The 25337-nt window shown below is 31.0% G+C and overlaps 2 protein-coding genes across 6 annotated transcripts in view; one reads left to right on the top strand and one right to left on the bottom strand.

The window, feature by feature from the left end:
- LOC105152397 (uncharacterized) overlaps positions 1-25337 on the bottom strand; it is a 160686-nt gene that overhangs the window by 88782 nt on the left and 46567 nt on the right. The gene's annotated exons all lie outside the window — the stretch shown is intronic.
- Positions 1-25337, top strand: part of LOC105152399 (calcium/calmodulin-dependent protein kinase kinase 2) — a 70591-nt gene that overhangs the window by 31318 nt on the left and 13936 nt on the right. For 2 of the 5 annotated variants that reach the window (XM_087405960.1, XM_087405959.1), the window contains exons 4-7: positions 15770-16353; positions 17088-17515; positions 20358-20718; positions 21491-21687. In XM_087405960.1, the coding sequence (XP_087262086.1) occupies positions 15770-16353; positions 17088-17515; positions 20358-20718; positions 21491-21687 (1570 nt within the window). Of the gene's footprint in view, positions 1-1745; positions 2128-15769; positions 16354-17087; positions 17516-20357; positions 20719-21490; positions 21688-25337 lie in introns of those variants that run through there. The other 3 variants (XM_011066664.2, XM_011066666.2, XM_087405961.1) reach the window with 3 other exon arrangements.

The raw sequence follows: 25337 nt of genomic DNA on the forward strand, positions 1-25337 counted from the left end.
TTTTTTTTACATTAGTTACAAATCATTACATCATCACCAATTTTTATTATAAATAAATTACTGTTCAAGATTTTCTTTTTTCAATTTCAATAATTCATTAATAATTACTCTTTAATTTAATTTTCTTTCTTGATGTTTATAATAGTATTATGTTATAATATTTTGAATACTACCAAATATTCAAAAATATACTTCAAATTGATATTATGATGAAACTTTATTTTGAAACATTATTTTTATTATTTAATTTAATTATATTTAGTTGTTTGATAAAATTAAAATTTTCTGTAATATTTCTTAAAAATTATGCGCAACTCGAACATTACTTCCGTAATTAATTATATGATATCAATATAATATGCTATATGTTTGGCAAGTAATCGTAAATATCAATAATTTGAATTGTATAAGTTCCATAGATGGTTGCCAACAGAATGTGTCAGCGTAATTTACATTCGCTGATATAATAGATGCAATAATGACAGTGTTGTCTATTAAGTGGCATATTGCCAAGAAGGTCAAAGTTATAAATTATCCCTTTTTTCTAGCAAAATTGCATAGCCATTCTTGCCGTATCGAGACATTTTCATATTCCTTGTGCGTCTTAAACCGATCCTTTTGCGACTCTCTTGCCAAGTCATTGTTGCGAAGTAATTACTTCCGAGTCACTGAGGAATGTTACGTGCTACGAAAAGTACATATTCTCTCTCCAAAAACTTTTCAAGTTTTCCTCGTATCACTATAGAACTTCTAGCAAGTTATCCGGAAGTGGCTGGAAAAATAATCTTCCGTAATTTCAAATAACCTTCGAGTATATTTATATCGCGACACAAGAGTATTCACTAAATGTGAGTTTCCAGAAATGACATTCACAGATCATCGAATAAAAGAACTGCGTTCTCCAAACAGTAAGGTTTAAGAGCTCAAGTGCGCACCCACACACGTCCCTATACTTCCCAATATACATATGTACCATATAGAAATACATCGCTGTAGAAATGACGCAGGCCAGACTGGTCGAGATCCAACGGATATCTCACCTTTCTACCATCCAGAAGATCATTATGGATCAGAATCGAGTTCAGGCACGTGCGAACCAGGCGAGCGTCAAAAGGCACCAAACACAAAAGCCGAATAATAAATTTGCAAGAGAAACACGAACTCGCTTATATACGCTCGATCGTCCATCGTCTATGTGAAGCTAGTCATTCGGAAATATCTGCATACTTCTTGCGAGATTATTCGTTGAACATATTCAAAGATAAAAAATAAATTATTGAGAAACAACACTGTTCTTTTTTTTTTATCTACGTTAAACTCGAATAATTTTTAAAGAAACTTTTTTTGATTATTAAATATCTTTTTATTTGAATAATGGTAAATAAATTTTATAATACAAAATATTCATAATTTTAAGTCTTTTTTTTTATTAACCACATGAAACGTTGACTAAAGTTAATAATTGTCAAATCTCACCGGAAAAATGTATCAATTGTCAGTGGTTACAAAAATAATGTTTTGCATATTCATTCTTCCATATTTCAAATCGATCGGATCAGACAAGAGAGTATCCTATTACGATACTGCACCTCTCTTTCTCTCTATCTCTCTCACTCTTCCCTATCCATCTTTATTACGCAACTCGAGATTGAAACGGAGCAGACGGTTACAACATACGACTGGAGTATCGGCTCGAAAGGTGGTGGCTACGACGATGTCAGTGGAGAAGAGATGGTGGGAAATGCACGCGGTCGGTCCAAACTCCGTTAGAGCTGCATGTAGTCGGCGGTCGAAGCGAAGAGCAACGCGGTTGAGCGGACGAGTACGTCTCCGAAATCCGAAGCGAAAACAAAGTGCGCGTTGGAAATCGCCGGATACAGTTTTGATCTTTTTCTTCTTTCTTAAATTTTACTCGCAACCGTGGGTGGTCCGATTGATTCTTTCGCAGCTTTAATTAAATATACGTATGACTACGTGCCGATACTTTCAAGCGAGCAAAATACTTGAAAGAAAAGTATTGATCAATCGAAGAAGAACTCCGATGAATCGATGAATATCTGTGGACTATTAGGTGAAGTGCGGTAGGTCGATGCAATTGGCGCGTGCAGTTGAAGATAATTTTGATAGGTAAGAAATCTTTATATAAAAGAAGAGGAAAGTAGCGAGATTTCAATATAGACTCTATACGTAAATAACATATTGAAATTATATCTAGTGGATGGTTTGTTTATTTCATTATGCAAATAAATACAATTTTTATCATTTCAAAAAAATGCAATGATTCTTATAATTCAAATTTTAAAAATAAAGTTACATAATATATCAGAAAATATTTTTTTAAACTATTCTTTTTTGTTAAAAAAATCAAGAAATTAAGGATAATTAAAGAATATGCTAAATGTCTATTATAATCATAATTCACAAATTATTCGTAATTTCATAATTCTTAGAATAACTAGACATTATTGTTTTAATATTTTATTGTTTTAATTATGTGCTTGAAAATATGTGTTGAAAACTAACATGAATAATTCGAATCATAAATAATTATTGTATATAAATATAATATAAATTATTGTTCAAGAATCTGTTATGCTAATAAGTTTTTATTGAATTAAAAACTTCTCAATTAAAAACATTCTATTTCCATGAAATTTTTTTTTGCTTGTTATTTATCATATGCAAACAGAATTATATTCAACATTGTGAATGCAAAAAAGTTTTTATCTTTACAATCATACATAAACTCTTCTGTAAAAAATCCTTCTATCGTATAAATCGTGAATTCTAGATTGGATAATCTCGACGCATGTAATTCATGCTTCAGAAGTTTAAACTTCACGTAGTTGCGAACAAGTGTAATAGCATTGTGTAACTAAGTAACGATCTGACTATAATCAATTTCGTCGTGATATAAAGGGTAATGTTGATTGCGAGATCAATTAGTAATTATTAATTCAATCCCGGCTTTAAAGACATTGTGAATTACACGCGCTTAGATATCTATAATGTGATAAAATGTATAGCTCATCGACACAACGAGTAGCCTCACCGATTAATACATATATAATTAATTCGTGTTGCGGCAAACTGCAGAGAATTACTACGTCATTTCGATACCAGGATTACGTGCTGATGCATCGCCGATAATTATAAAGAAATGCAAAACATCAACTTATGGAAGTTATATTTTATTTAATGAAATACTTTATTCTACTAAATGATAAGATTGCAAATAATGTTATAAAAATAATATTAATTATTTTTTAATATTTAATAATATAGAAATTTAAATATTAAAATGAATATTGTCATTAATTACGAATATTTTCAAACTTTTTACATTTCTTTGGTACTAATATTGTTTAATACTAACATAAATTATCATAAATCATTTAAATCGTAATTTAAATTTCATAAATAAAGCATATAAATACATGTTTATTTCGCATAACATTCTAAGTCAAAACGGAAGAAACGCGACAGATTGGTACGATTAACTGCATTTAACAATGATTAATTGAATTATTAATCACTTTAAATCGATCAATGCACAATTCATCCTGTACCATAAACAAATCTAATGCAAATTAAATGCTGGAAGATAATTATAATGTACAAATATTTACATAATAGATAAAGAGCATTATAACTATAGCGAATCTAAAATTTAATTGTAACGCTAGCGCTTTAATTTTAATATTTAATTCATTATTTAAAACTGCTTTACATTTGCATAATAAACAAACAAATTAATTAACGATTAGACAGAAAAATGAAATTTTGTTATATAAAAGCACAGAGATTTTAGATAAACTAGAAGAACGCTAACAGCGCGATGATTCTGCAAAATCGAACATAGACTAGCCTGGAGGTGTAATCGATTTAAGGAAATACGAAGCAACTAGAAATGTTAAACCGATTGTATCGAAGGGACATGATTAATTTAAAGCGACTTCGCTACAAGCCGACTAGACCGACGACGTACGTATCGCGAGGTCATTTATAGTCTAAAACGTGCTTCGTGTGCAACGTGCATCGAAATCGATCGAATCGCAATATCGGTTTTTGTCGACGATAGTCGCCAACGAATGTACTGGTCGACAGCGTGATGCATCATTAATTCAGTCTACCGGCTAGGGTAAAAGGAATAGAAATGATGCACGCGATCGCAGTTCGAAATGTCATACTCCGAAGATATATGCGTTTGTGCGCGCAGTGCATCTCCATTTAACGAAATCGTGTGTAATTTTGAAGTGATACGAGAGTGAACAATACCATCGACCGTGATATCTGTGTCCGGTAGCGTCGATACTAGAATTTGGATGTTGTTAAATAGAATATACGTATGGACGCATTTGCAGAATTTATGGATCGAATATAGTCATAAATTAATTCCAAAATGTATGAAATTTATGGAAGATATTTGTAAAATGCAATCTCTTCTCTTTTGCAACAGTGAAAATTATTGTAGAAATTTCCATGATTCGGGCAGACATCTATCTCGCTCGTTTTAAGTTATGAAAGAATAATTCATAACTAAGAATTGATGATTACTCAATCGTGTAATTTATTGTAATGGTTCATGAAAGTAACGCACAATTATCGAATCTCCATGAACTTGTACTTCATCACGTTAATTAAAGCGCTTTCGTGTGTTGACCATTACTACGAAGAAAATTAATTCATTCTATCTCAATTTTTTTTATTTCTTCCATGGTCGGGTTCTCGCTTTGGATCTGTATCTTCGTACATTTGTCTCCATTGTTTCTCATTAACTTCACAAATTTTATTTTATAGCGGTAAACAATGAAGTTAAATATATGTTTCATTCGAAATAGATGAAATCTTTTTACTGCAACTTCTTGCTCTATTCAATATGACAGAAAACAAAAACAATTTTTGTTCTTTTAGTCCCTTTGTTTATCCGGAGGAATAACAATTTTCTGATTATTTAAAGCGAAATAAAATCAACATGCCAAAAAATTAAATTTTTAATTTTCTTTATCTCTTATAAATATTATTAATAGATACGAGGAATATTCCAAAATATATATCTAGTTTTATTCCTTCATTATTTCATTTTAAATTAATTAGAGATACATTAGAAAATAATTTCTTCTTTAATGCTATTATATATTTTCTTAAAAAACATTTTTAAAAAATTCTCTTAAAAAATTCATCAATTACGTAATTAACAAGAGAACATCTCTTTTTCAAGCAAGAAAAGGTCGCATTCCGTGATCTCTACGCAAAAAATGACACCCTCTAATTGCGAGTGATATCGATCGTTGATGCATAACGGTGTAACAATGCATGAAAATGATACTGGAGCTACAGGGAGTCACGTACATAACTGTGTCGTTAATAACGCCATTAGTCGAGACACCGTCATGTTAGTAACTGACTAATAGCCAGCAAGAGACACTTCAGTCTCCTCTCCTTCCTCTCAACTCGATTCGCCCGTCTACATTATGCCAAACTTAACATTATTATCATAAGAGATATACTCTTTTTTGTGTGACAGTCTCGTCTTCTCTTTTATCATAACTGACTTATGATTGACGTTTAAATAGTTCTGCCTGTTGCAAGAACTAATGAATTATCTTTCAGAAATATCAGGCTGTATAATATGTGTATAATATGTTTTTACAGAAATTTGAAATTATAATATGAAATAACAAACGCTTCAAAACATTACTTCTTGGAATGTTTACACCGTTTATTAAAAATTTAATTTTTATCAGAATTGAATATTCCAGTAGTAACTTCCAATTTAAAAATTACCATATTTCATTCTGTAGATAATATATTATTGCAAAAATATTATTATCTCTGTTACTTTTACATTCAGTTCACAAGTGACTAATATTTTATTCGTATAAAATAAAAGCCCATCGTATTTTTCATGTAGCATTTACAAAATAGAAATACAAGAGCAAAGTTTTTCTGTGCAAACGTCTATTTTAACAATGTTTACAAAAAAAAAGATAGATTTGCAGAAGAATATAATTAGAAAAAAGCACACAGATTGTGTAATCCAGATTTGAAATTTGAAATCGGATCACGAGAGATATCTGTGTGATCAAATATATTGTTTAACGAAACGAAATATATTAATTGATGAGATTCGTGTTTCTCTCTTAAGAAATAGAGTTTCTCTCTTTTCACAAATTATAATAAGTCAATTATCTCTTAATTATCTCTACCAACGCTTATCAATACACGACGAGACTGGTGAAATAAAAACTTTAAAAACACCCGAGATCGAATTATGTATAGATAAAATACTTATAAAGACACAGATATTGTGTATGAATTGATATTAAAATTATCGCTATTATACACATATTATGTAGAATATAATTCAATGTCAGTCTATTTCAGTTAAAACTTAAAAACATTCAAGAAGTAATGTTAAAAACAAAATATGATATTTTAATTATATAAATTAATTACTTTTATATAATTTAAATTTTCTGGTTAAAACAAATAGATCTATTACATGTTGAATCAGATACTTCGTTGAATTTTCTCTAATTTTTCGATGAAAACAATTTAACTTTATTTTTTGTTTTCTTTAGTTTTGCAAAAAAATTCTATTGGTACCTACATAAAAGTTTCTCAGTAGTAAAGTAAAAGTTAACTAACATTAATTTCACGTGAGGCTTTCACTTTTCGCTATCGGCTATTCGTAACAAAATCTTTTAGCTCTCATTTTGTAGAGAAGTATCACTTCCGTCGTTGGTTTTTCTAAAATTAACGAAATTCTCTTTCTTTAAGCTTCTCGAATAACTCATTTCGTCAAAGTTCGCCAAGGACGCGTTTAATATTTTGTGCCCTTTCCAAAAAACTTTTTGTAGAGGATAGCAAGATCGATGGTTGAAAGAACGAGGAATTTGTTCGTCGATTAAAGTTCCGTATTGCGTGCCAAATGAAAAACGTAAGGCATCTTGAATGTGCCAATGGAAATTTAAAAATGTACAATCCAACATAATTTTCATATACATGCGTCATGTATTTAAAAATTTGGATGTATACAATGGACTAATAATATTTAAATGACGATAGAATATCTATATCGATAGATAGTTAATTAAAAGAAGATACAGTTATTAATAAGATTCGATATCTTTTGAAAATTATAGTTTTCGAAATTTTTATTCTTTGATATTATATTTCTTTGATATATTATTCACAAAAATTTAAAAAAAAACGCAAAAATATTATTTTAATATAATATTCAACTGCAAATACATATAAGTCAATATACGTTGTTTTTTCTCTTTTAGTTTCAATTGCGTACCTAATATAATTCGCATTTAATTTTATATAAAACGCTCATATAATTATACCGATAGAGAAAAAGAGAGAGAAAGGTTTCAGTACATATTCGATCACATGAATTATTCGCCGATCGAGAAACCTTTCAGTAGAACAAACTCGATCGATCAACTACGATATCAGTCACCATTATTCGCTTCAGCACAAAAATGGAGACTTACAAAGAATTTATTTTACTGTTATTTTCTTTTTATTTTCACGACAGTCGCACATATACTTTATTATTCACTCTAAAGTCAAGTAAAGAATTTGCAATACAATTAAAAATTTTTAATCTTTATGCGTAAATATTTTAGAAGATAAATTTTGAAAAAAATATACAATCAGTTTGAATTTGAACGTAAAGTAATTCAATTATTCCCGAAAAATATTCAATTTACAATGAATTTATATTTGTTCTTACTTGAAAATTATCGATAACGAATAACGTTTTAATATAGAAAATTATTCCTAAGTATTCCAGTGAAAAATCTGCAATTAAAATTAACCCTGACATTATTAAGAGATATTATATTGTATTTGAAAAATAATGGACTTATGAATTCTGGTATTTTGTATTTCAATAAAAAAAAAATAACTTCGTCCTTGTCAAGGTTTCTCTTAGAAACTTCATGTCGGAAGTCACGACACAGAACATCAACAGCGCGAATAAGAAATAGCATGGCAATGCTTTGAAGGATTTATCATATACTGTATTATTTGCTGTACCGACTGTATACATGGTAGATGCATCATAAAACGGTAATGTACAGTTCCCTGAGGCCTTTATGTCAGGAGCAAATAATACAGTACATTTGCCAGAAGAGATCCGGGAGTTGCGGCTTTCCACGGCGACCAAATAGATTCACATATTGACCCTGAACGATAGATACATTGCAGGAGTTTTCAATAATTTAAAGTTAGAATTACGCGGATGACATTAATTAATGGACTCTGCTTGATTTAATGTCAAAGGTATAACTGCTATCAGTCAACAAGAACTTTTCTGCTTCGCATTTTAATACTCTTATGAATATATCATATTATGCAGTAATGTAAAATTGTAAAACGTTAATATCTTTTTTATCATTTTCATTTTTGCCAGTGTGATTTATCGTTAAAATCACTGAGAAAGAAAGTTGCTATTTCAAAAAATTTATTAGTCAACTAAATGTAACGGTCATCACGGCTATCAAGCAAATATTGTTAATTCAAATAAATAACATGTTTTAATTTATAAAATTTTGTTAATTTAAAAATATAAATATTTGAACTAAATAATCATTACGAACTAAACGCATTTAATCAAGTTAACAATTTTTTTCTCATTGTCAATGTAGAGATATAATGCGCAATTATCATTTCATACATTTCTCTCATGTTTTATTTATTAAATTACAATGAAATTTCTCAATATATAGAAAACTCGTTGATTGCATTGACTGTACTATTATATTTGCACAGTTCTAAAATTATTTTCGAGATAATTGTGCCAATAAATAAATAACATTTATAAATTCTATAATAAACAATGTGTGTTCAGTACGTTATTTTGTGCTCAGTTTGTTATTATAGGCCCGCATGAGTGAGCACGTTGCGTGACGTGCGCTGCAAGTACGCACAATGCAATTACAGTTTAATTAATATATTGGTTCACCACCCACCATCATCACCCTGATTACGCCAGGCTTGTGGCTCATTTGTCCTTCGGATAAAGGAAAAATATAAATATATGCACACCACACGTATGCTGAAATAATAATTATTTGTCAAATAATATTTGGAGCTTTCTCGGCATGCCATTCGCGATTGATTAATGCCTCGCGGGTATAAGTCCTAATTAAGAGACGTTCAGATCAATCGTGGACTTTACAACCTCTCTTTGATCGAAAACTTCAACTTTCGTTGCGCAATTTTTTTGATTATTTCGGCAGAAGTCACTGAAGATAATTGAGTCATTGCTTAAACTCTTTCGACACGCAAAAAAATATATGCAGATACTGATATATTAAAAATTAAACTTTGATAGTTTACTCATTCTCTACGTAAAATGCATTTTTAAGACAATTATATTTTGTGTTACATTCTTATGCATACATACATATATACGTAATTCTCAAAAATAGTTAATTAACAACTAATGTAATCATACATTTAACTTTATAAACGTCAAAATCACATTACGTAATTGCATAAAATATAATTGAAAACAATGATAATTGTTACTGCTGCTCAGATATTAAAATATGAACATTACTAAAGCATTAACAAGAAATGCCAAGGTTTATGTCACGCGATATCAAATCAGCGTGACAGTAAGTAATTATGAGAATCTTTATATTATATTAACTATTTTTAGAAATGAGTATTCATTATATCTCAGTAGTTTAATAATCAAGAAAAAGCATTCGTGACTATCTCATTATATGGATAAAAAAACGTAATTCATGATATCACGCATATCAAATGTTATATCTCACGAAACTGAGATTTACGATAATACACAAGTAAACGAGACTCACATTATTTTCTATATATATTTTACAAATCCATTAAATGGTAACATGTATTACAAAATTAATTTACTAGAAAATTTTAATTTTCTTTGATTTATTAGAGACTAGTAATATTATAAAGACAAGTAATATTTAATGAAAAATAAACAACACGTGAAAGACACGCAATGCCATGTTCAACATATTTTAATAAAACAAATTTTTCGCAAGTGCAATTGTAAATATGCTTATCAGTCTTTCAGTACTATTAAATAATAAAAGCTGAATAATCGACTTCGCGATAAGATTATTATAAGTTACAATGTTCTTATCACATTACTTACAATTTCTGCAATATTGATCGTAGCCAAAAAAGATAATAACAAAACGAAATATTTGCCTGTGGACATATGGAAATACATTTGACATATGTTACATTTTACAAGTAACGAAGTTTCAAAGTGGTGGCATACTTTTATCATTTATGCGTTACGCAATTTGCCGAAGGAACGCGAGAATCTCACGCTTTCTCCGCGCGACAGTAAAAACCAGCTGATTGTTCCACCCTTTTTCTTCTTTTTTCTTCTTTACATTATCTTTTCTCACGTCATCTTCGGAATTATAAAATAACGAAAATAACGAATATTAATCTTTTTGCTAAACTTTTATCTTAAAGATGAATTAAATTTCCATCGATAGAGAGTTTTTTAATTACATTAAATAAGCTTTCATCTTTTTTCTTAAGAGAACAAAATTAATAAGATCTCAGAGAGAAAGAAAAATAATAATTTAACGTGTAAAGGAGTATTCTCAAAAGAAACGTATTACAGAAAAATAAATTTTAAGAGAAAAATAATACAGCAAAAAATTAAGAAACTAAAGATTGATAAAAATAGCTTTCATATGAATCGTGCTCAAGATAATTATTAACATGTTTATAGATTAAAGAAAAGTCTAAGGTAAATTTGGATAAGATGGCCATCTTTAAAATGCAAAAAAAAACAAACTTTTTTTGTTATCTTTAACAGTATTATACTAGTATCTATTAGGTGTTGGAATTAATTCGTAGCGTTTTTTAATGAAAGAATGTTATTTATTTCACATGAGCATTAAAAAATACATTAATGAAAGTACTTCCCATCACTTGTAAAACGCTACGAATTAATTCCAACACCTAATATATAATATTATTGAATTTTCTGTTTGATGGAAAAGTATATGTACCAATATAACACTATTAAAGATAACAAAATTAAAATAGATATTTTTTGCATTTTGAAGATGGCCATCTTACTAATAAGTTTACTCTATTTTGAGGAGAAAAATCTACAACGTAGACAAATTGTTTAGTTCTCGAGTTATCTAGTGTCTCTCGATTCTCTGGTCTGCACTACGTTGAGTGTATTGTAATTTATAGTGCATACGTGCGCATATCGCTCATTTGTCAGTCGGTCGCGGATACAATGGTGAGACAAAATACAGATAAATACGCATTCCGCGGTGGTACGTGCTTCACGTACATAAATAATGGACACCAGTTTTTCCGGTGATCGCGATTCCGAAACCGAAATCTACATATTCGCGTTTGCTCGTTGACATTCGCGGATCGTTCATGGTCTCATCGAGTGTTAAATGTTTTTCTGAACACTGTATGTTCCAGCAATGTTCCTTGTTGATCGTAACAGATGATAACCGGTTGTCAAGACATGTATGCGTTTGTGCAAAGAAACGCGTGTAAGAACTATTTTCCGCGAGAGATATATTTAATTATAAATGAAAACTTATCTCACGACGCAAAGGTGTGAAGGTTCTTTTTTTAATCTTACAGAGCTGCGAGATGCATTTTCATGAAAGATATACGACAGAATTTTGAAAATTTACGAAGAGCATTTAGAAGTTCACAACACTTAGAAATTCATACCCGTGATTTTATGTAATTCCGAGCTATTGTATTATATATGCAGAAATTTTGCGAAACTTCTTTTTACGTAACTTATTTATATTGTTAACTAGACACTCGCAATGATCAGCCTTCTCGATGCATGATGATGCATTTTTTAAATAACATACATGTTCTTGCGCGTAAACATCTGTCATTACAGCTAATTTTTCGATTTGGCGCGTTTTTCGCAAAATGTAAATTTTTACGATTAGAGTTATTGAAAATTTACCTTATAAAAATATTAACCTTATAAAAATTGACTATCAAGAAAACGCTAATATAATACTTAACAAGATTAAATTAAAGTTTTTAATAAAGAATAAACTGTATAACAAATTTTCCAAGACATTTTTTTACACAAAAATAATGTCTATTTATGTAAAATCGTGATTTATATATAGAAACGGAAATATAATTATCTCACAGAAGGGCAAAATATATTTTCATTTCCACATTAATATTGAAAAATATTACATAATTAAAATTTTAATATTAATCATAATGGTATTTTAATTAATATTAGTATTAATAATTTAAGTACATTACTCTAATATTAAACTTTAAAATTGTTGACGTTTAATTTTAGACTGCCAACAGTTTATTTATTTCTCAACATTAGAGTACAATAATTAAAACCACATTTTGTTACATTAGAATAATTGATATTGAAATATCAAAGTTATAATTAAAGGAGTACTAGAAACTAGTGTACAATTCTGAATCCAGTATGCAGTTTGCGTGAATAATACAGGAATAGTTTGATAGGTTTGTGTTGAACTAACTCGACTTATTCGACGTATTTGTAAGCGATGATGCGCGCAACTATTCCCTATACGCTTGTGTAAGCAAATTGTTGAAGAAGATCTCAGCACATGATACTACGGCAATGGGATTTGATTCCGCAAAGAAGTGACAAACTACGGCAAATTAACCGTCTTGGATTTTGATTCGCCAGTTTTTTATCATATAGGTAAAAATTTAAGAAAAATTACAAATAATTTTAAGAGAATAAAAACAATAATTACAAATTATGAATATTTCCGTAAATATTTATTTTTACAGAAAATAAATATAGAAAAGTGGAATTTTCTAAAATTAAACAAACTCAATTATGAAAATTCTTTATCTATTTATCTATCTATCTATCTAGCTATCTATCTATCTATCTATTTATCTACTTATCTATCTATCCATCTATTTACACGCACTATCAGCTTGATAATGATTTTTTTATTAATACTTTCATGAAATTGTTCTTTTAATTTTTAGAAATTTTAATACCATATCTTTCAAGCAAAAGTATATAACGTTTAAGTTAAATATATTACTTATTATTAATACGTAACAATACAAATTTAGAAGATTGATAGAGCCGAGAAATGTGATTCTTATTAGTTGTTTCTAGTTTGCCTATCTTCTCAGACGACGCTATCGCTCACAATTCCCTTTACGTCGAAGGGACATTTTGAGTTTAATGTAACTTTGTCTATGCGGCAGCGAATGCGGATCTTGCATCTCGCCATTGCATTCATTGGCCTAGTTTGGACCGTACAATTGATCCACATACCGAGCACTTCGTGTCGAATCGCACTTCACTCTCTGGGTACATCAGACAAGCAAGCGGCGCCTCGCGTGTCGCGAAGTACATAACATTACGCCTTCCATTATTCCATCATCTCTAAAGGATGAAAAATGGACTACCGCATATTATCGATATTTTGACTGTCGACTTTTACACCCGCAAAAATGCTTATGATGTAGACGTAAAATTACAGCGCATGCTTCTCTAGACGGTAGAGTGAAGTTCTGACAAGTTGCACCGTCACGCAAAGGGAAGATTTAATCTTTACCAGATAATAGTCACGCGACTCTTGTTAAAGTAACGTTAAAAGTATTATATTATTATATTAATGTATATGTATAAGTAATTTAATAAATAAAAAAGACGTATATTTTTTTTCATTATCATCTAATTGTTTGTGTGCGAAACTTTCAAAGGTCATAAATTTAATTTTTGTAGATCAAACACTTTTCAGAATATAATATAAGAATGATATATATATTTTTTTCGTCAAAACTGTTAAATTGCTTAATTTTCAACGTAAATAATCACATGATAACGTATTAAATTTAACATCACGCAAGATCCATTAAATATATTTTATTTAATCATCTTCACTTCATAATGTAAAAAAATATTCCCGATCTTGTCACATATGATACGAATGAAAAGAAACTTAGTTACTATTGTATTGAAGAGAATGTGAGCTCATCTCACATGTGTCGACGATTTTATCTTTTTCTGCTCTGCTTTATTTCGGAGCAAGCAGTGACCTAAAGAGCTGATTTGTTATTTAAATTTCATATTTTCAACATGTGACCACATCACCGACGAATCTCAATTGCAGATTGCTCCTCTTTACCGTGAATAAACACGTATTTATACGAGACTCCTTGAATTTAATGAGAATGTCATCGCTGGACTCCTCAAGATCAATTTAATGTTTAATTATTATCTTAGTCACTACACAGTTCGCACAGCTGTTAATTTAATCTGAAAACTTTATATAACTTTATATAGCTTTATTTGATGTCAAAAGGAATTAATGAATATTTTGCATATTGTATGTATATTACAATATAAATATTATTAAACACATATAAACACAAATAAATAAATACTATTTGTCAGATAGATATCTTGTTGTGTATTATGTATTTTCTAAGATTAATCGAGAATCTTAAGATAAACTTAATCTTAAGATAAGACAAGTATAATTGTTCTGTGAATAAAACAATTCATAGAAACAAAATGAATGTAAATAATTTAATTAAACCCTCGTTTATCGTAATTAATATTTAATTTGATAGTATATTGGATGTTTGACTATTTTTTAATGAAAAAGAGATTAGGTATATGCAAGTACGATTAACCATGTAAACAGAATATATTCCCTTATTGACACAATAAATTGAAGTAATAAATTATTTTTCAATAAATAGAGTATATGAAATACAATTGTAAATATATATTTATTGTCTGAATGTAATTTGGATATAATAAGAAATGTTATTAAACAAAAAATTAAATGCAAAAATGTAAGAATAAACGAGATTGTTTAAAAAATATCAGAATCTATTCTCGATTTTTAAATTTGATTTTCAGCATTTCCACGTGTCTCTTTCTCATTATCAACGTAATGCAAGTCAATAAATGAACTGTTCATGTATTAGATCATATAAGACTTCATCCGCATTGTCAAAGCTTATTTATTTATATATCGTTCGTGGCCATTTAAAGGAGCGTATCAGTGACGCTTTTCCCCGTTCCGTAATTATTTAATGACGTCAAGTATCGTACCGATTATCTCGATAAACGATAATCCAATACCGCGCGTTGGCTGTCTGACATTTTGTTATCGAGCTGGAGCTCTGCACTTTTAAACAACGGCGCAGTAATATAAGGATAATTCTTTGATAAAAAATCTTATAAATTTTATAAATGGTATATGATATATGTATAGTATAACCGGAAGTTTAAAGTATAACTGAAAGTTTAAAGTAATTTTACCTATCATAAAATTATCATCGTTAAACAACCATGGGCATTATTAATAATACAATTTTTTATAATAGAAAAAGTTATGTCATGATCAATTTCTTTTATTACGAAAACTTATGAAACTTTTTAACTTTTTAAAGTTTAAAAAAAACTTAAAATTTTCCTTACAAATTGTTTTTTGAAAATGTTCCTAAGATTTTTGTTACTGAGTTACCGCAAAATAAATAAAAGATTTGAAGAATGCATTTTGATTGGAATGCTTATAACTCCGTTAAAAATCATAGTATTGCGCAGTTCAAATAAATTCCGTCGATAAGAAATGGCGATAGAAAATGTTGCAGTATATAAATGTTGTTACTATTGTTTCTAATGCTTCTATGATATAATTGAATTCTATGATATAAAAAAATAGATCACAGATGAAAAAATAATTTTCTTCTTTTTCAGAGGTTCTGCGGTCGATAGTTCTCCCTCAAATTCACCTACTTCGAAGACGACAGGTGCTTCTGACACTGAACAATTATCGACGGATGCGCCAGGCCCGTCGAAAGTACTATCGAGTCCGGAGTATATCCAAGAAGTACGCAAAGACAGTGCATTGTACCTTGAAGAGGGTGAGGGTACGCTAAAGACTGTGACACAGACTACTACTGATGTTCTCCGAAGACAGAGCAGTGGCTATGTGAGCCGTCGAGATAGTTTGGAGGACAACAGAAGAAATTCCACGAGTGACACGCAACAGCAAGAGAAGGAGAGATACAAATCGAAATCAATAACTCTTGGAGCCTTGATTGAGGATCTTGCTGGTAGAAAAGAGGAGAACATTGAGGAGAACATTGAAAATATTAAGCCATCCACAGAGGCAGCGAAAGAGAGAATGCCAACGACAGAGATATATAGAAAGGTGTCGAGTTCCAACCTCGACATGCCCGACGTTGATGAGGCGAAAGAGGTCGTCAGAGAGAAAACTCTGCCCCGGCAAAAGAGTTTCGAGACCCAGGAGATCACCGAAGGACTGACGACACGTCTCAGTAAGTAAACTGAGTCACTGTTAATACGATCAAGTTAAATAAAACGAAATTCTCTCTGTGGAACGCATAATTAGAGTCCTCCGGACAAACATCGTAGGTAAAATAATTTAACAAGACGGAAAATCAATCTAAAAAGTTCTTCTAATTTCATTATATATATACATTATTTTAATATATACTTTTTTTATTACTTTCATTTAAAAACACAAATTACTTATTACAATATATTGGGTCATTTAAAAAGTATCCGCGGTTTTTTCATTCAAAAATTGAACAAAAAACTACGGATACTTTTTAAATATCCTAATATAAACATCTCATTCAAAACATGTTTTTCGACTTTCTCAATTTTGTTACTTAATGAAACGATTACTTGAGTAAGATAAAAAAAAATGACAAAATTCTTGAAATTCATGGAACGTATAATTATACAGAGATTCTTCCAGATATATATCGTAGAGGTAAAATAATTTGACAAGGTGCTCTAATGTAGAAAATCGCCGACTTAAAAAAATGTTCTTATATATAATTTTATATACATTACTTTCATTCAAAACAGATTACTTGTTATACATATAATTTAATCTCGTTCTTATAAAGCGTATTTTTCGTCCCTCTCAATTTTGTTACTTAATGGAACGGGCTCGAGGGTAAGATAAAAAATGACGGTATAAAATATAATTCCCTTCAAAATTAATTTGCCAGGATTTTCACTGTTCTTAATATCTTCTTAGGCGATATGCAAGTGACGTCTATTTTCAAGAACCCCAATATTTACCTTCCGCGCAATAGCGGCAAAAATACACCATCGGACGAGGCGGGCACAATTCAGCAAGTTGACACAGTCATCGATCATTCTGGCGGCAACTCGAATTGTAAGAATGTGCACAAGACAAACGTGGAAACTATTATTGCCTCGGATAATAATCGGACTGTAGATTTGAGAAAATTATCCTTGCCCGACGAAGCAGGACCGAGCCAGCGACTGTTCGAGAAAGCTGACGTCACCTACAAATCCGTTCATTCTCGCTACCCTCACGCCAGCCCTCATAGATCGCCCAGGAAACGTATCAGAGCGCTCAACAGGGAATGTTCCGTCGATAGCCAGCATGACAGCCAACAGCAATTAAACCAATACAAAGTGCTGAACGAAATCGGAAAGGTAAGATTAAAATTCAGTTAAAATCCATTTAAAATCAAGTAAACAATAATTCTATCATTTATATTTGTCCCTAAAAATTGTAAAAGTTTTTATATAATTATTATACATACTTAATCGCTTATATGAAAATCATTAGAAATTGTACAAATGTCTTTGTTAGGAGAGAATCAACTTCGAATTTATGGAACAATTCACATGAAAAAAATAATATAAAATACTTTGCATACAATTTATTAAATAACGAATTGACTTTTCAATTGTCAGAAAATTATGAAAGAGTGTGCGTTGGACATTTCACCATTAGAAATTTTATAGCAAGTATACAATTAGTTATTTACAGAAAACGCGAATCTCTCTAACCTGATTCATAAGTGGAAAATATTCGCGCCGAATTAAATTCGTTTGCTACAGTCTAATGCCTTTTCAATTATATCCGCGGCATTTTAACAATCAAGTTGTATTTATCGATAAGAGGATCAACGTATCGCGTTTCTCTCATTGAAGAACGAAACCATTTCACGGCGCTCATGTAATAAACGAGAGAATGATATGATTATCGATATCGAGTGGATGCTTCCTCGATAACCAATAACACGTGCCGTAAGTCATCATTTTCAGCAATTTCCCCTCTTGCCCATCCTTCGTACTTGTTAAGAAGTAATTAACAACCGCGCAGTTACGGATTACTACCGATAATCACGTTATATCGCACTCGATAACGCAATATTACCCGCAGGACTAGAAGTTTGAACGACGCAGAAAATTATTAAAATCATCATCTTCATGCGCAATTTTTTTATTTCATCATTATATTGTCGACGTTTACGAGATAAATAAATTGCACATTTTTTTTCCTGTCATACGTTATATATTAATTTGCTGACGCGTTTTCTCGAGAATTGTTTGTTATATGACTGTCTAACGAGTTAAATTTTTTTCTTTGAAGTATATATTTTTCTTTTATTTTTAAATTAATTTCTGTTAATTTTTCAATTAATTAAATGAAAACTCGAAAATGATAATTTTAATAAAAATGCTTAATGCTTTCGCACAAAAATTAGAGAACAAGGAAATAATATTGAATAAACATGTGAAACAGAATAGAAAGGTTAAAAGTCGCTCGCACTTTTAGAAAAACAGCAAATTCCGTTTGATGTAAATGTCGCTCGAACATTCCCTTCGAATGAAAATGCTAACAAAAACCAGTACAAAAATGAAAATGCGAAACTCAATGCTTACGCATCCAGTATAGCATGATTGGATTCAAAATAAATGCAAGAAAGAAAAGACAACCGCCGCAACTTCGCACTTTGCTATTACTGAGTGAAAAGCGCAAAACTTCCAACTGCGAAAAGAAGTTTGCAGCGCACGATCTTGAGGTTTGCGTCGAGAATTCCAGAGATCGTTTCCCCAGAGACGAAGAAAGAGAGAGAGAGAAAGAAAAAGAGAGAAAATATAGTATTTTTTTATGAACAAGAGAGCAAATGTCATTTCATGCGTGAGATTATCTTTAACGAATAGATAGAAAAAGAGAGAGACGAATTCGCGAAGTTCACGATTGAATTTCTCTTCCTCTTATCGTTTAAAACTACATTCGAACTCGAGATTGAATTCCTCATCGAGGTAAGAGCCATCGATTGAAATAGAGTTTGATGTCGACGATTAATTTTTTCAACCTCGCAATACTGAAATGTTCGAAACGCGCAATCGCCATCGTCGTGCATTCATAAACAATATATCGATCTGGCTTTTTCTCGGTATCTAATATCGTTATTGGCATCGATTATTTTCCTCTACTACATAATTCTACAGTAAAGATTTTGTCGAGACAAGGAAAAACCAGATAATCATTATACCGATTACTATATTGCGTCAAAAGTTGTTTTTATGTGAAATTAATTCATTTTATGAGGAATTAATTAAAATTCATTGAAATAATTGTAAATGATATAAATGATATAGCAATCTTCTAATTATAAAAAATTATTTTTTCAAGTTATCCTTGTCAATATAATTTTAATTATCCAAACACATAAAGTCAACTTTGGAACATTTATTATTTGTTACATTCATTATTAGAGATTAAGATGCGAGATTAAGATAAGAGTTACAGATACATTTTTAAATTTTGCATCACTTATATATTTATAACGAAATAATGACCACGACCGGACGTACTCAAAGGTGACCATACCGTGAACCATAAAATTATGCTTCTACTCCCGATAGCATCGCCGATGACCTTCGACATAGTCTCCACGGTGATATAAAGCGCATTATGATAACAGCGTAGCTGAACCACAAAAAAGGTTGCAAGGTTAAGGTAAAAGGATGCGAAGAGAGTCATGAGATTATCGATAAAATCTTCCATAACTCCTCTTTATATTATGTTCATCCCAAAATATTATTTTACAATATTTTTCGTATCAACGTTAAGAATATTCCATTTGAAATCCGTCCGCGTCAACAAAAAATCATATTTCAGAAAAGAGAAAATATCCTCTAATAAAAATAATCTTCGTTAAAAGAAAAATAAAATACTGTATTAAAAATATTACTTCATTAAGATGAATGAATAATTTTTCATATTTTTATCAAAATAAAATATGAATTGAAACTTTCTTGCTATTTATATTGCATAAATAAAAATACTCTTGACGTTGACGACGACCTTTTTAGAAGCATTCAATGATACGTTTGTTTGTCGAGAATGTTGAAAAAAATGAAAAGTCGAATTATAAACGCAGAGAAACCCCTAAAAATGTCAAGCGTCGCCTGAGATCAAACAGGAACGCGCTGTGCTTTCGCGTCTTCACTTATGCATCACTTCGCACTTGTATAGGGCTCTTTCGGTGTCGTGAAGAAGGTTTTCAACGAAGAGGATAGCACGTATTACGCCATGAAAATAGTGAGCAAGAGGAAATTAATGAAAAAAACAGGGATATTTGGAAGAATACCACCGCGCAGAGCAGGTGCTGATCCCTTGGCGAAAGTTTATAGGGAAATCGCCATTCTGAAGAAACTCGATCACCCCAACGTCGTGAAACTAGTCGAGGTGTTGGATCATCCCGACAAAGATAATCTCTATCTGGTCTTCGAACTAGTCCACAGGGGTGAAATCCTCCTTATACCTACCGATAAACCTCTGAATGAAGAAACGGCCAGGCGTTATTTTCGCGATGTTGTCTTGGGAGTCGAATATTGTAAGTCATTATGTATACATTTTATTCATAAAAATTAAAAAATTGTTTGAAAGAATTTTTTCCTATAAAAATTCTAGAAAATTCTATATAATTCAACGATTAGTTATTAAAATTAAATCCCACATATCTCGAGATTAATTAGCACGTGCAACGTTTTGAAATTGATTTTAGTAATATTACCACCAAATTCGAATAATAGTGTGTAAAATTTAAAATTTCTTTTCCTTTTCTAGGTTTTTATCTTCTGAAAAAATTTTCCAAATTTAGAAGATTGATATTTTAATCACGTATTAAATTTAATCAGCATACGCCCACATTTGACATAAACTATGTTTATCATGTACGCGTTAAATAATAGAATGCAAATCCTCTCGACAGGCGGATTTGCGTAATGTATCTGGCGCCTATTACGGATCACAACGTTCATCGTGGATCAATGGTAAAAGAGGCGTCATATGCATTACGTAAACTCAGTGATCGTGTTAGTATACTTTACATGAGAGTGTAGTATAGTCGCGTTAGACACTATTCAATAAAACATCAAACTGCTTAGATGATAATCGACTTAAAACTTGTAACATCTTACTACGTGAAGAAGAGAGATGAGTAAGATGTATTCATTAAGTTACGTAAACAATCTTCAAGTTAAGAAATACTCCGTATAACTACGAACATAATATATTCAGACTTTTAGAATTAAATTTTAATAAAAATTGTGTGATTGCATTAAAAACGGTATTATATATATAATACTTATTTTTTGTTTTCGCAGTGCATTACCAAAAGATAGTGCATCGTGACATAAAGCCAAGCAATCTATTGGTGGATAGAGACGACAGAATTAAAATCGCTGATTTAGGTGTCAGCACGGAATTAAGAGAATCTGGAGAATTATTAACAGGACAAGCTGGTACACCGGCTTTCGCAGCGCCTGAAACAACCGTTGCTAACGCACAGTATTTGGGACCGGTAAGTAAAGTCACAGCATTATATATTATTCTCGAAGTATAATGTACAATCGATATCCAGACACAAAAAGAGGATCCGACTCAAGTAGAATATAATTACTATATATTCCTAGTAATATATTTATAATATATTTCCAATATATTCTAGAAATCAATTTCTAGAATATACAGAAGCCGTGATCACATTAAAATATAAAGTAACTTAAAAATTATCGTCTCTGATATGTACAGAAAAAAATCCTATTACATACAGAGCTAATTATCATATAATGGCTAACGATAACAATAATTTATAGCAACAATCTGTACTGAAAATAAAATTTTTAATTTCAAAGAAATATTTCTTTGCTTGTATTAAAAAAAAATTATTTCTTAATTGGATCAAAGAAATTTTCATTAATCCAAAGAAATAATTTTTTTGAATACGAGCAAAGAAATATTTCTTTGAAATAAAAATTTTTTTCAGTATGGTTCATAAATGTGTTTTACAAAAAAAAGAATTCTATTACATGGAGGGGGGGGGGAGGGAGGCAGAGTTCTAATATTTAATGCGTGACTTATTTTCTTTAGGTATAATATAATTCATCTATATCGTGCCAATCTATCTCCTCATTCTTCTTTGTTGTCAGATTTATTAATTATTGAAATCGGATTTTTCTGAGCGCTGAACACGTTTCTATTGTGTTCTTCCATTCGCGGAATTCGATACGCTCGCGATACACATTTGCAATATTCACGACGGCACATTGAAGTCGCAATGAAACGAGATCAGACAACAAATAACGCAGCGCTTATCCAAGCGACCGATTTCATTCTGTGAGATTAAAAGTCGATAAATCGGCCGGCTATTACATGTCACTTCCACCCGCAAGCAGTGACCTCTCAAACCGCAGAGTCGACACGTGCGAATTGACCTACATGCATCGGAAGAGAGGTTCCCGATCAAGGACCCCTCGCGCGATGCATAAATGTTCGTGATTATACAGCAAAAAGAGATTTTCCGACCACGTCACTCCCAGGCGTCGATCTCGACTGATTGAATACGCTTCAATTAGAATCGTTAAATTCACGTACATCGCGTCGCCTGCTCCGAATAGTCTCCGAACGAACTGAGCGTAGTAATGCAATGTGACGATCCGACAAAGAAAGGCGCAACAAAGTGGCCGATGCAACAGTGAGGCAATTTGCGTGTCCCAGCTGCGTTGAGTTCATTAGGTTGCATACGTTGCAGGCTTTAAGCGCGGAGAAAAAAAAAAGGTCTGACGTTGCGGGCTAATTCTGAATTTTCGAAGGTTTCGCATTTCACAAGCGAAACAGTTTTGTATTTTATAAAAGTGTTTTAATAGGCAAAAACCTGCAACACAATAGGACTGTACAAAATATATTCAATGTTACAAAAAATGAATTTTATTAAAAACACTTTTAGCTCTCTTTGTTTCAACGATAATCTTCTCCATTAAATGAGGATCTTTCTTGAGCAAAAATTTTACAGTACGCCAGCTTTTTGTTATTCAAAAATAAACCTGATATTGATGTTTCATAAAAATATATGCTCGTAATACACACGCATGGTATACATATATTCGAAAAAACATAGAGATAGTAATTGCCAAGCTTGAATAGTTATATTTCATCCTGTTTTTTTTTCTCTTTTTCTTCAATCAGTGCTTCACGATGGAATGCAATTTATACGAATGTGTTTCCTGTGAATATTGATTGCAAAAAAAAATCTAAATATAGCAATTGAATTTTAAACTACGATCATGTTTAAACTATCATGTTACGCGATGAATGTATGTTAAAAAAACGTGATATTAGTATTGGATATTAGAAAATCTTCGAATAATATTATAGCAAATCTAAATATAACATTATTTCAAAACTAAATTATCGTCAAATGATCACAACTCTTCATATAGATCTGTTTTCAATTTTCTCACAATGTCATAGCAGTAAATTATCTTTGCTCTACTATATCACAGTTAATCGAATTATGAGTAAAAAATGATTCGACTTTTGCTTTGCACGCAACGTATCGTACAAAAGGCCGAGCCAACTGTTATTTTTCGCTATCTTTTTAATTTTAATGCGCATTTTCAACTATTCAAGAAAGAACTTTTCAAGAAAGGTCATAGTTCAATTATCCTTCACATTATACCTAGATCATGTCAACCCTCATGCCATTCATAACCCTAATATAATCATCAAGATTTTCTCATCAACTCCCCTACTGTTTTTTAATATCTCCGGTGGTTTCTTTTCGTATCACTCATTTCTAATTATATCTTTCGCATCTTCTACCTCAGCCGCTAATTATCACAGTAACTTAATTATAATTCGCCATTAAGTGTCATCTACTTGTACGTCAAAGAAGTATAGTATACATGTTAAGTAAGTCGAAATGTTTAATCGTATTGGAAACGTATCATAACTTTCGTCGTAGAAATGATACAAATTTTGTCTAATTAGTAGCAAGCATAAAATTAACACATATCAATCACGTTATTACGCCTTTGACTATTCAAAAGGGAAAAAGCGACAGCGAGAAAGAGAAGGAAAAAGACAAAAGAGTATATTTTAGCACAGCAATTATAATTCTGTGCCCCCATATATCTTCAAGATTACTTAGTCGAGAGTCGAGACTACTGTTATCGCATGACCTTATCGACATACCACGGCCGATCGCTTGAATTTCCGCTGCGTCGAGGAAAGGCGATATCTATAATAAGAGACTCACGACCCGCGAGACCACACGCTCGATTACGCTTAATCAAGTCGCCGTGGCAAAATAAATGATCACTAGCCTGACGAGACGACGTGCTTATGTGAAAATGCGACGAGGGGAAATCGGGAGTGTACCGCAATATCTACGAAATTGCCCATGATCTCTAAATAAAAATACACAAGGCTACACGAAATCTTGTGGAATTCAACGAAAACGCGAGAAAAATGGGAAGCTTGTGACAGAATTGGAACAACATTTCGCTGAGTATTCAAAATTTAATAAAAATATTTTCATTTTTATACTATTTCAATATTGGCTACGGACTTTTCTATTGGCTCAAAATGTCAGTTCACTTTATTTTGCACAACATACATTGAATTAAACCTGGATATTTACTATTTTCTAAAATCCATGGAATTCCGCAATTTCAGAGTGTCGTTAATATTTCTTATTTATTTAATCTTTATTTTGATTTATCAATTAAAGAGAATTTTAGAAATAACTGCACACAGTGCAGTAAACATCACAGTTATTATTATTTCCAAAAATTTAATGATAATTGATAACAGCTTTTGGCAAAGTATTGAGTGACGCAATATTACTTTGAACACTCTCTAAATTTTAAAATGAAATATCAATTCACTCCAAAAGACTGAAAATTGAGCCAGTCTTAAAAAAAGAGAGAAAATAATTTTCACTCTTGAACAAGAGTGACAGATTTTCACTCTTTATATGAATGAGATTTCATTCTTTTGAAATAAGATTTCACTCTTTTGGAATAACTCCAAAAAAAAGGAGTGAGACTTCATTTCTTTGAAATTTCACTGCAAAAGAGTGAAATCTTACTCCAAAAAAAAAAAAAATCTCCCACTCTTGTTCAAGAGAGAAAAATTTTCATTCTTTTTTCAAGAAAAATGCTCAATTTT

The sequence above is a fragment of the Acromyrmex echinatior genome, chromosome 4, assembly GCF_024713525.1.
Source record: "Acromyrmex echinatior isolate Ae372 chromosome 4, ASM2471352v2, whole genome shotgun sequence".
In the NCBI taxonomy this organism is placed as follows: Eukaryota; Metazoa; Arthropoda; class Insecta; order Hymenoptera; family Formicidae; genus Acromyrmex; species Acromyrmex echinatior.